The following is a 12,683-nucleotide window of genomic DNA, read 5'->3' on the forward strand; positions in this document are numbered from 1 at the left end:
AATTAACAGAGCTGAGACGCGGTGTTTGTAATGTGTTTGAGAAAATGGCGGCTTTATTACCTAGGTGACGTCACGTTCTGACGTCATCGCTCCGAGAGCGATAAATAGAAAGGCGTTTAATTCGCCAAAATTCACCCATTTAGAGTTTGGAAATCGGTTAAAGGGGAACATTATCAGCAGACCTATGTAAGCGTCAATATATACCTTGATGTTGCAGAAAAAAGACCATATTTTTTTAACCGATTTCTGAACTCTAAAAGGGTGAATGTGGCGATTTAAACGCCTTTCAATTGTTCGCCTGTCGGAGCAATGACCTTTCACCCGTGACGTTACAACAGGAAGCAATCCACCATTTTCTCAAACACATTACACACACAAGTCAAATCAGCTCTGTTATTTTCCGTTTTTTGGACTGTTTTCCGTACCTTGGAGACATCATGCCTCGTCGGTGTGTTGTCGGAGGGTGTAACAACACAATCAGGGAGGGATTCAAGTTGTCTTACGTGGAGTATGCATCGATTAGCACGGCATGCTAATCAATGCTAACATGGCAGAAATGGCAAGAATGTGTGGATATCCTGCGACACTCAAAGCAGATGCATTTCCAACGATAAAGTCAACGAAATCACAAAGGTGAGTTTTGTTGATGTTATTGACTTATGTGCTAATCAGACATATTTGGTCACGGCATGACTGCCAGCTAATCGATGCTAACATGCTATTTAGGCTAGCTGTATGTACATTTGTAGCTATATTTGCATCCAACCTTTCCCTCCACCCACATTTAATGCCAAACAAACACTTACCAATCGACTGATTTAAGTTGCTCCAGTGGTCAAAAGATGCAATCGTTGGTTAGAAGGCGATCGCCGAATAGCTTCAATAGCTATTCGCTCAATAACTTCAATTTCTTCTTCAATTTCGTTTTCGCTATCTGCCTCCACACTCCAATCATCCGTTTCAATACATGCGTAATCTGTTGAATCGCTTAAGCCGCTGAAATCCGAGTCTGAATCCGAGCTAATGTTGCTATATCTTGCTTTTCTATCTGCCATGTTTGTTTGTATTGGCGTCACGATGTGACGTCACAGGAAAATGGATGGGTGGTAATACAGATAGCAAAAATCAGGCACTTTAAAGCCTTTTTTTGGACTATTCCAGGATGGGTAAAATTTTGAAAAAAACTTCGAAAAATAAAACAAGCCACTGGAAAACCGATTTTTATTGGTTTTAACCCTTCTGAAATTGTGATGATGTTCCCCTTTAAAAAAACATATATTCTTTTTTCTGCACCATCAAGGTATATATTGACGCTTACATAGGTCTGCTGATAATGTTCCCCTTTAAATGTGTGACTTTATGAATCATTTGTTGGATCTCTGTAATCCATTTTATTATCTTTTCAACTCTCTTTTGTAATATGAATATTGTTTTGTGATAGTTTTTTTTACATGTGCAAAACCAGTGAAGTTGGCATGTTGTGTAATTCGAAAATAAAAACAGAATAGAATGATTGGCAAATCCTTTTCAACTTGTATTCAATTGAATAGGCTGCAAAGACAAGATAGTAAAAGTACGAACTGAGAACTTTTTATTTTATTTTTTGCAAATAATCATTAACTTGGAATTAAATGGCAGCAACACATTTGTCACAGGGGCTTTTTTACCACTGTGTTACATGGCCTTTCCTTTTAACAACACTCAGTAAAGGTTTGGGAACTGAGGAAACACAGGTGGAATTATTTCCCATTCTAGCTTGATGTACAGCTTAACTTGTTCAACAGTCCGGGGTCTCCATTGTGGTATTTTAGGCTTCATCATACACCAAACATTTTCAATGGCAGACAGGTCTGGACTACAGGCCGGCCAGTCTAGTACCCACACTCTTTTATTATGAAGCCACGCTGTTGTAATACATAGCCTGAAATTGTCTTGCTGAAATAAGCAGGGGCGTCCATGATAATGTGGCTTGGATGACAACATATGTTGCTCCAAAACCTGTATGTACCTTTCAGCATTGATGGTGCCTTCACAGATGTGTAAGTTACCCATGCCTTGGGCACTAATGCACCCCCATGCCATCACAAAGGCTTGCAATATTTCAGTTGATGTGTAATGAATCCAGAATGAATGAAATATTCATGTTTTTAGTCGCATTACAGAGAATAAAGGACTTTATTGTCAGGCTTTCCCCTGACAGTTTGTCCATGTTTTAATTTTCCTCTGCATTTGTCTGTTTCCTCTGTTTAGTATCCTGTCTTCAGTTCCTGTCTAGTGCTCTTATTTTGTCAGCTTCCTGTCTTGTTCCCTGAGTGCTGTGTTCCTCCTCAGCTGCGGCTGATTGGCACCTGGCCACACCTGTTGCCAATCAGCCCGCTCCTATTTGTACCCTCTTCGTCTTGTGTCAGTTGTTGGATCATTGTATTGTCATTTGTATTGTCGTCGCCACATGTCGCTCCTGTCGTTGCTATCGTGTCGTTTTATTGCAGCGTAGCGGTAAGCTACATTCGTTTGTTTGTGACTTACCGTCTTTTGTTCCCTGCTTCTGTTTTGTTTTCACTCTACAAGTAACGACTTCTGTTTTCCTGTTTGCTACCCGCTAGCTTCCACGTTAGGCCCTTTTTGTTTCTTGCTAGCTTCTATGCTAAAGACCCTTAGTTTGTTATCCGCCTCGTGCGCGATTTGTGTTAGTACCCTTTTGTTTGATTTTGTCTTAGTATCTTTATTAAATCATGTCTTCCCACTCCATGCCTGCCTCCATCTCTGCATCTTGGGGTTCGTTAACAAATCACTCTGCCATTTATCACAATATTCTAATTTTCTGAGACGGTCCTGTGTACATAGGCACCGACAAGGCCGAGTACCCACGTGGGATTGATGGCAACACTCATTCTATAAAATCACTTTTGACAAATCAATCTTGTTGTAGTTTGTTTTGTGGCGAGTTTGGTCCATATTGCATAATGACAAAGACACAAATCATACAGTCCAAAATTAACGAGGCCTAACCGAGATCTTATTGTGCCCGGTAATGAACTAATGACACGTTCATCTTGACTTTGAACACACAACAGGCAAGCGAATGAAGTGCATACTTAGTCAACAGCCATACATGTCACAATAAGGGTGACAGCATGAGCAATGCCAACACAGTCATAAATATGTGCCATAAAGTGAAACCACACAAAACAACAACGACAAACACATTTTGGAAGAATATTTGCACCGCAACACAACATAAACACTTCAGAACAAATTCCCTGCAGTGAATCTACACCTAACATCCACTGAAATGATACCACGTACAATAGCGTATCTAGTCGATACTACAATGATTATATCGATATTTTTTAACATCACAAAATCTAATTTCGTTTTTTTTTTTTTTTGTTATATTCAATCAATCAATCAATCAATGTTTATTTATATAGCCCCAAATCACAAATGTCTCAAAGGACTGTACAAACCATTACGACTATGACATCCTCGGAAGAACCCACAAAAAGGCAAGGAAAACTCACACCCAGTGGGCAGGGAGAATTCACATCCCCCCCTCTAGGGGACCGAAAGCAATGGATGTCGAGCGGGTCTAACATGATACTGTGAAAGTTCAATCCATAGTGGCTCCAACACAGCCGCGAGAGTTCAGTTCAAAGCGGATCCAAGACAGCAGCGAGAGTCCCGTCCACTGGAAACCATCTCAAGCGGAGGCGGATCAGCATCGTAGAGATGTCCCCAACCGATACAGGCGAGCGGTCCATCCTGGGTCTCGACTCTGGACAGCCAGTACTTCATCCATGGTCATCGACCGGACTCCCTCCATCATCAGGAGATTAAAATCTCCTGATGATTGAGGGAACCCCTCATGAAACAGTTCTGTAGAGGTGAAGTAGTCTTGTGATTTTTCCCACACCTACATATTGCGCTCTACCACGGTATCGAGCACTATTCTCTGGATAATCCAGAGAATATATATATATATATATATAATCCAGAGAATATATATATATGTATATATATATATATATATATATATATATATATATAACTTTTAGGCCAGTTGATCTGCCGTTTCTTTTCTTTTACTCCTATGTCCCACTCTCCCTTGTGGAGGGGGTCCGGTCCGATGGCCATGGATGACGTACTGGCTGTCCAGAGTCGGGACCCAGGATGGACCACTCGTCCAGAGTCGGGACCCAGGATTCTCGGGACACCCCTGCGCTGCTGATCCGCCTCCGCTTGGGATGGTTTCCTGCTGGCTCCGCTTTGGACTGGACTCTCGCGGCTGTGTTTGATCCACCATGGATTGAACATTCACAGTATCATGTTAGACCCGCTCCACATCCATTGCTTTCGTCCTCTCCAAGGTTTCTCATAGTCATCATTGTCACCGACGTCCCACTGGGTGTGAGTTTTCCTTGCCCTTATGAGGGCCTACCGAGGATGTGGTAGTGGTTTGTGTTGTGGTTTGTGCAGCCCTTTGAGACACTAGTGATTTAGGGCTATCTAAGTAAACATTGATTGATTGATTGATATATATATATATGAAATACTCGAATTTGTGAATTATATGCCACCCCTCTTAACCACGCCCCTAACCACGCCTATGCCCCACCCCCGACCACGCCCCTCCCATCCCCCACCCCCACCTCCCGAAACCGGAGGTCTCAAGGTTGGCAAGTGTGGTGTTGGCCCTGTAATGAGATGGCGACTTGTCCAGGGTGTACACCGCCTACCGTCCGAAGGCGGAGATAGGCTCCACCGCCACCCCACAAAGGACAAGCGGTAGAAAAAATGGATGGATGGGCCTGATCTGGCCTCTGGGCCTTGAGTTTGACACATCTATACTCTATTATTATATAATTACTTATAAAATTAATTAATAAATTATATAATTACTTCCAACTTTGATAAGCTCATTTAGGAATAATAAAAACTAGAAAAGCACTCGTTCCAGGTCCTATTTCGGACATGTCCTGGAAAATGTGACGTAATATAAGGGCGGGGACATGTGACGTAATGTAAGGGCGGGGACATGGACGTAATGTAAGGGCGGGGACATGTGACGTAATGTAAGGGCGGGGACATGTGACGTAAGCATAAATTCTCCCGTCGACGAGACTGTCTCAATTCACGTCGTCCAGCCGCGGCCCACACTTCGTCGACAGCGCGGCCTGGGTCCTTGGAAGGATGTATTCTCAGAATTGAGACGCACCGATAGAGCTAACTGCTTGTTCTCTCTCGAAATTTGAGAACTAAACAGGACGACTGGGAAAAAAAACAAAATGGCGTCCCAACCGCGGTTGGATCTAAACTACTCAGGAAGAAGTCAAGATGGCGTTTAGTGTTGAAATAGTCCTTTTTTACTCATCAGTGCGTACATGTACCCACATATACTGTTTGATAGAGTAAACATCGTTAATAATTGTTTGTATCCGGATAAATTAGTCCGAGTGCTGAAGCTTCTCGTGCTAGCCTAGCTTGCTAGTTAGCTTAGCTTGTTAGCTGCTAAGAAAGAGACGCGGAAGTGATCAAAAGACATCGCTAGCAGAGATAAAGTGTGAGTGTAAAGTGTTGTGATTGTGTGAAAATGTGCGAAAGAACGACAGCAGACCACGCGCGGGGACTTTCTCCAGCAAAAGCGGAGAACGAGCGACTGGAGGCTGTCTTCAAGAAACATCAAGTTGTGTTACACAGAACAGGTTTGTTTACTTCTTACTCTCACATCTTTACTAACTTCATATTTGATTGACGTGCGAACTATCCATCCACCTCTCATGGTCAAGGGGGTGGCTGGAGCCTATCCCAGCTCCATTCCGATCTGGGTATAAAAAAAAAGGCTTACATTGTTCTGCAAAAAATCCAACTATGCAATGGAATAGATCCATGTACTTTATCAAATAAGATGTGTCAAGTGATTTTATGTCGGCTGCGTTTTCAGACATATGGAACTATTGTGCTCAGACATCATTCTGCACGACAAAACGGATGAAAACTTGTAAAAGCATGGAGGTCTACAGGACATTGGTATCAAGACTCTCCCAGGTAAAAATGCATCGTTTTTGCTCGGGCGGGGTTGCATTTCATGATTTAACTTTGCGTCTTCTACCTTAGATCCATATCTTTTTTTGATAAAGTATATGGATCTATTTCATTGCATAGTTTGATTTTTTGCAGAACAATGTAAGCCTTTTTTTTATACTCCGATCCGAATGGAGCTGGGATAGGCTCCAGCCACCCCCTTGACTCTGAGAGGTAGATGGATAGTTGTTGGTGTTGTTGCACGCACCGTTTACGAATAGCGTGTTTTTCCAAATCTTTATCAAAATATAAGTATAGATGTCAGCATTGTGTATGTGCTGAAAGACTCATTTTATGATTGTTTATTAGAATATATAGTAACTATAGATATCAACAATTTGTATGCACTGAAAGATTCATTTATGATTGTTTATGAAAATATAATTATAGAATTAAAAATGTGTATGGGCTGAATGATTAATTTATGATTGTTTATCAAAATATAACTATAGTTGTCAACATTGTGTACATGTACACAATGTACGTGCTGAAAGTTTAATTTGATTCAAAATATAACTATATATAAACACTGTATGTGCTGAACGATTCATTTATGATTGTTTATCATAAAAAGGGTGGAGTGCCATCTCCAGGTTGGGGAGGAGACCCTGCCCCAAGTGGAGGAGTTCAAGTACCTAGGAGTCTTGTTCACGAGTGAGGGAAGAGTGGATCGTGAGATCGACAGGCAGATTGGTGCGGCGTCTTCAGTAATGCGGACGTTGTACCGATCCGTTGTGGTGAAGGAGCTGAGCCGGAAGGCAAAGCTCTCAATTTACCGGTCGATCTACGTTCCCATCCTCACTTATGGTCATGAGCTTTGGGTCATGACCGAAAGGATAAGATCACGGGTACAAGCGGCCGAAATGAGTTTCCTCCGCCGTGTGGCGGGGCTCTCCCTTAGAGATAGGGTGAGAAGCTCTGCCATCCGGGAGGAACTCAAAGTAAAGCCGCTGCTCCTCCACATCGAGAGGAGCCAGATGAGGTGGTTCGGGCATCTGGTCAGGATGCCACCCGAACGCCTCCCTAGGGAGGTGTTTAGGGCACGTCCAACCGGTCGGAGGCCACGGGGAAGACCCAGGACACGTTGGGAAGACTATGTCTCCCGGCTGGCCTGGGAACGCCTCGGGATCCCCCGGGAAGAGCTAGACGAAGTGGCTGGGGAGAGGGAAGTCTGGGTTTCCCTGCTTAGGCTGTTGCCCCTGCGAGCCAACCTCGGATAAGCGGAAGAAGATGGATGGATGGATGGATCAAAATATAACTATAGACGTCAACATTGTGTATGTGCTGAAAGATTCATTTATGATTGTTTATCAAAATATAACTATAGATGTCAACATTGTGTATGTGTACACAATGTACGTGCTGAAAGTTTAATTTGATTCAAAATATAACTATATATAAACACTGTATGTGCTGAAAGGCTCATTTATGATTGTTTATTAAAATCTACCTATAGAAATAAACATGTCCCGTATTTTTCGGAGTATAAGTCGCGGCAAAGTATAAGTCGCACCTGCCGAAAATGCATCATAAAGAAGGGAAAAAAACATGTATAAGTCGCACTGGAGTATAAGTCGCATATTTGAAAGGCAATTTAAAATAAATAAAGAATAGTGAACAACAGGCTGAATAAGTGTACGTTATATAATATTATTTTATATTTTACGGTAATGTGTTGATTTCATCCATTTTTAATTAATTTGATTGTTTATCAAAATATAACTGTAGACGTCAAAATTGTGTATGTGCTGAAAGATTAATTTGATTGTTTATCAAAATTTACATATAGAAATAAACATGTATATGTGCTGAAAGACTAATTTATGATACTTTATCAAAATATAACTATAGATGTCAACATTGTGCATGTGCTGAAAGACTAATTTTATGATTGTTTATTAGAATATACAGTAACTATAGATGTCAACATTTTGTATGCGCTGAAAGATTCATTTATGATTGTTTATGAAAATATAATTATAGAAATAAAAATGTGTATGTGCGGAAAGATTAATCTATGATTGTTTATCAAAATATAACTATAGATGTCAACATTGTGTATGTGCTGAAAGATTAATTTGATTCAAAATATAACTATATATAAACACTGTATGTGCTGAAAGGCTCCTTTATGATTGTTTATCAAAATATAACTATAGGCGTCAACATTGTGTATGTGCTGAACAATTCATTTCTTTATCAAAATATAACTATAACAGTCAACATTGTGTGTGTGCTGAAAGATTAATTTGATTCAAAATATAACTGTAGATGTCAACATTGTGTACGTGCTGAAAGATTAATTTGATTCAAAATATAACTATATATAAAAACTATGTGCTGAAAGGCTCCTTTATGATTGTTTATCAAAATATAACTGTAGATGTCAACATTGTGTACGTGCTGAAAGATTAATTTGATTCAAAATATAACTATATATAAAAACTATGTGCTGAAAGGCTCCTTTATGATTGTTTATCAAAATATAACTATAGATGTCAACATTGTGTATGTGCTGAAAGATTAATTTATCAAAATCTACCTATAGAAATAAACATGTACCGTATATTTCGGAGTATAAGTATAAATCGCATCTGCCGAAAATGCATAATAAAGAAGGAAAAAAAACCATACAAGTCGCACTGGAGTGTAAGTCGTATTTTTGGGGGAAATTTATTTGATAAAACCCAACACCAAAAATAGATATTTGAAAGGCAATTTAAAATAAATAAAGAATAGTGAACAACAGGCTGAATAAGTGTACGTTATAGGAGGCATAAATAACCAACTGCTATGTTAACCTAACATATTATGGTAAGTCATTCAAATAACTATAACATATAGAACATGCTATACCTTTACCAAACTATCTGTCACACCTAATCGCTAAATTCTATGAAATCTTATATGTCTAGTCTCTTACGTGAATGAGCTAAATAATACTATTTGATATTTTTACGGTAAAGTGTTAACAATTTCACACATAAGTCGCTCCTGAGTATAAGTCGCACCCCTGGCCAAACTATGAAAAAAAACTGCGACTTATAGTCCGAAAAATACGGTATATGCGCTGAAAGACTCATTTATGATGCTTTATCAAAATATAACTATACATGTCAACATTATGTATGCGTTGAAAGATTCATTTTTGTTTATCAAAATATAACCATAGATGTCAACATTGTGTATGTGCTGAAAGATTCATTTATGATTCACAATATACAACTATAGAAATAAACGTGTGTATGCGGTGAAAGACTAATTTATGATTCTTTATCAAAATATAACTATAGATATCAACATTATGTATGCGCTGAAAGATTCATTTATGATTGTTTATCAAAATAAAACTATAGATGTCAACATTGTGTATGTGCTGAAAGATTAATTTGATTGATTGTCAAAATATAACTATAGATGTTAACATTGTGTACGTGCTGAAAGATTCATTTATGATTGTTTATCTAAATCTACCTATAGAAATAAACATGTATATGCGCTGAAAGACTAATTTATGATTCTTTATCAAAATATAACTAGATGTCAGCATTATGTATGCGCTGAAAGATGAATTTATGATTGTTTATCAAAATATAACTATAGATGTTAACATTGTGTATGCACTGAAATATTCATTTATGATTGTTTATCAAAATATTAATACAGATGTCAACACTGTATGTGCTGAAAGATTCATTTATGATTGTTTATCAAAATCTACCTATAGAAATAAATATGTATATGCGCTGAAAGACTAATTTACGATTCTTTATCAAAATATAACTAGATGTCAACATTATGTATGCGCTGAAAGATGAATTTATGATTGTTTTATCAAAATATAACTATAGATGTAAACACTGAATGTGCTGAAAGATTTATTTATGATTGTTTATCAAAATATAACTATAGATGTCAACATTGTGTATGTGCTGAAAGATTAATTTGATTGTTTATCAAAATATAACTATAGAAATAAACGTGAATGCGCTGAAAGACTAATTTATGATTCTTAATGAAAATATAACTATAGATGTCAACATTATGTATGCGCTGAAAGGTTAATTTATGATTGTTTATCAAAATATAACTATAGATATAAACTGAATGTGCTGAAAGATTTATTTATGATTGTTTATCAAAATATTAATATAGATGTCAACATTGTGTATGTGTGCAAGATTAATTTGATTGTTTGTCAAAATATAACTATAGATGTCAACATTGTGTATGCACTGAAATATTCATTTATGATTCTTTATCAAAATATTAATATAGATGTCAACGTTGTGTATGTGCTGAACGATTAATTTGATTGTTTATCAAAATATAACTATAGAAATAAATGTGTATGCGCTGAAAGACTCATTTAAGATTGTTCATCAACATATAATTGTAGATATAAAAACTTTGTGTTGAAAGATTAATTTATGATTGTTTATCAAACTACGACTACAGATGTGCACATTGTGTATGTGCTGAAAGATTCATTTATGATTGTTGTCTTTGGTAAAAAGCTTAACTCTTTTACGTTTTACCCACATTTAATTTCTTTTATTTAGACTCACCCAACTGTTTTTTTTTTTTTAATGATAGGCAAAATAAATAAGAAAATGCGCAGTTCCCAGTTAACACAGGGATCACTGCAAACGCGTGCATTCTCTGACTGTGCTCCCTTGGACTGCCGTGTTTGCTACATTTTATCGTTGTCGTTTTGTGGAATGTTGGATTCTTCTGCCCTTTTTGATGACCACTCGGGAAACTGACAAAAAACATTTATCCTTTTCGTGATTTGAACAGTTCCAACAGCCAAAAACAAGGCAGGCTTAGGGCATTTTTCTTCATCAAAGGCTAAATGGCGCCTAGTATCCATTAAAAAAACAGGCAGTGGCTTGACCACCACGCATATTGAATTAGCCGGACGTGACGTCATGTAAATCCAAGCAAAATGAAGATGGATTGTCTTGTGAGGATGACGCACTGCTTTGTTTTGATATAGTTCAAGAAAATGAGAGTGTTTCAGACACACAACATTTATGAGAGGTTGATGCTCCTCTCAGTTAGTAACAATGTGTAACAACATCCATCTGTACATTTTCTACTGCTCGTCACTCTCGAGTTGCACGGTGCTGGAGCCAATCCCAGCTGCACTCAGGTGGAAGGCGGGGTACACCCTGGACAAGTCGCCATTTCATCGCAGAGCCAACACAGTTTAGACAAACAAACACTCATATTTTGACACGAGGGACCATTTATTGTTGACAATCAGCCTATGCATTGTAATCAATATAATTCAGTTTCTTGGGTAATTTCACCTTCTGATTCTGACCTACAGGCATCAATAATTGACAGAAAACATTTATTTTCAATAACCAATGTCGTCAACACTTCATTTATTAAAAGAACATGAAGGTGACTGACTTTTCTTCAGCGTGTCGTAGATGGTAGACGAGTGAATGTGAAAGCTGTGCTTTTTAGAGGAATTATTGATGGAGATACTACATAAAAACACCACATAGTAAAACATGTCTTGGTAAGAGTTCCTTTTGGCCCAGCCAACAACGCTACCATAAAAATTGTATTTTATATGATGACAAAACATAGTATGAAATATATTTTTGTTTCCTTTTACAAAGGATTTTGAAGTTGTAATTTTTTGTACTCACTGTTTAATTTTAGTGGCTCGGACACAAGTATCTCTTATGTTTTTATTGATTGTTTAGCTACACACTTAAGACACAACACACAAAATAACCCAACTACTGTCATTGTGTTAACAGTGTCAGTCAAAAACTATTCATGCTCTCTCTTACCCAACAGATGTCCAGCAGGCCCCCCACATTAAAGAAGAAGAGGAGGAATGTTGGATCACTCAGGAGGAGGCTGATGTCAGCAAGTTTCCACTGACTGTTGTCTCTGTGAAGACTGAAGAGCATGAAGACAAACCACCTGAGTCCTCACAGCTTCATCACAGTCCAAGTAAGCACATCCACATATCATTTTATTCTCAGGGCGTTCAATCCATCACAACTGGACTCTTCACTTTGTCTTACAAGACCTTTGTACTCTCATCCAAGTAGGCTTCATCACTTCATGCTCATAGACTTAGTCTTAAAGGGGAACATTATCACCAGACCTATGTAAGCGTCAATATATACCTTGATGGTGCAGAAAAAAGACCATATATTTTTTTAACCGATTTGCGAACTCTAAAAGGGTGAATTTTGGCGAATTATACGCCTTTCTGTTTATCGCTCTTTTTGCGATGACGTCTCCGAGGTAATACAGCCGCCATTTTCATTTTCAACACATTACAAACACCGGGTCTCAGCTCTGTTATTTTCCGTTTTTTCGACTATTTTTTTGGAACGACGAGTTGAGTTTATACCAAAAAGTTCTATTTTGGTTTCATCTGACCACATGACATTCTCCCAATCCTCTGCTGTATCATCCATGTATCCATTTTGGTATAAACTCAACTCATCGTGTTTGGAGGAAGAAGAATACTGAGTTGCATCCCAAGAACACCACACCTACTGTGAAGCATGGGGTTGGAAACATCATGCTTTGGGGCTGTTTTTCTGCTAAGGGGACAGGACGAT

At 38.4% G+C, this 12,683-nt stretch overlaps 1 protein-coding gene across 5 annotated transcripts in view; it reads left to right on the forward strand.

The window, feature by feature from the left end:
* Window positions 1-5,088: 5,088 nt before the first annotated feature.
* LOC133544984 (gastrula zinc finger protein XlCGF57.1-like) overlaps window positions 5,089-12,683 on the forward strand; it is a 202,805-nt gene continuing 195,210 nt past the window's right edge. Inside the window, exons 1-3 of one of the 5 annotated variants that reach the window (XM_061890252.1) lie at window positions 5,089-5,702; window positions 5,942-6,045; window positions 11,902-11,930. In XM_061890252.1, coding sequence (XP_061746236.1) covers window positions 5,591-5,702; window positions 5,942-6,045; window positions 11,902-11,930 — 245 coding nt within the window. In that variant the 5' untranslated portion in view covers window positions 5,089-5,590. Of the gene's footprint in view, window positions 5,703-5,941; window positions 6,046-11,901; window positions 12,061-12,683 lie in introns of all 5 variants that reach the window. The other 4 variants (XM_061890257.1, XM_061890254.1, XM_061890258.1 and 1 more) reach the window with 4 other exon arrangements.

Source organism: Nerophis ophidion, linkage group LG28, assembly GCF_033978795.1.
Source record: "Nerophis ophidion isolate RoL-2023_Sa linkage group LG28, RoL_Noph_v1.0, whole genome shotgun sequence".
Lineage (NCBI taxonomy): Eukaryota > Metazoa > Chordata > Actinopteri > Syngnathiformes > Syngnathidae > Nerophis > Nerophis ophidion.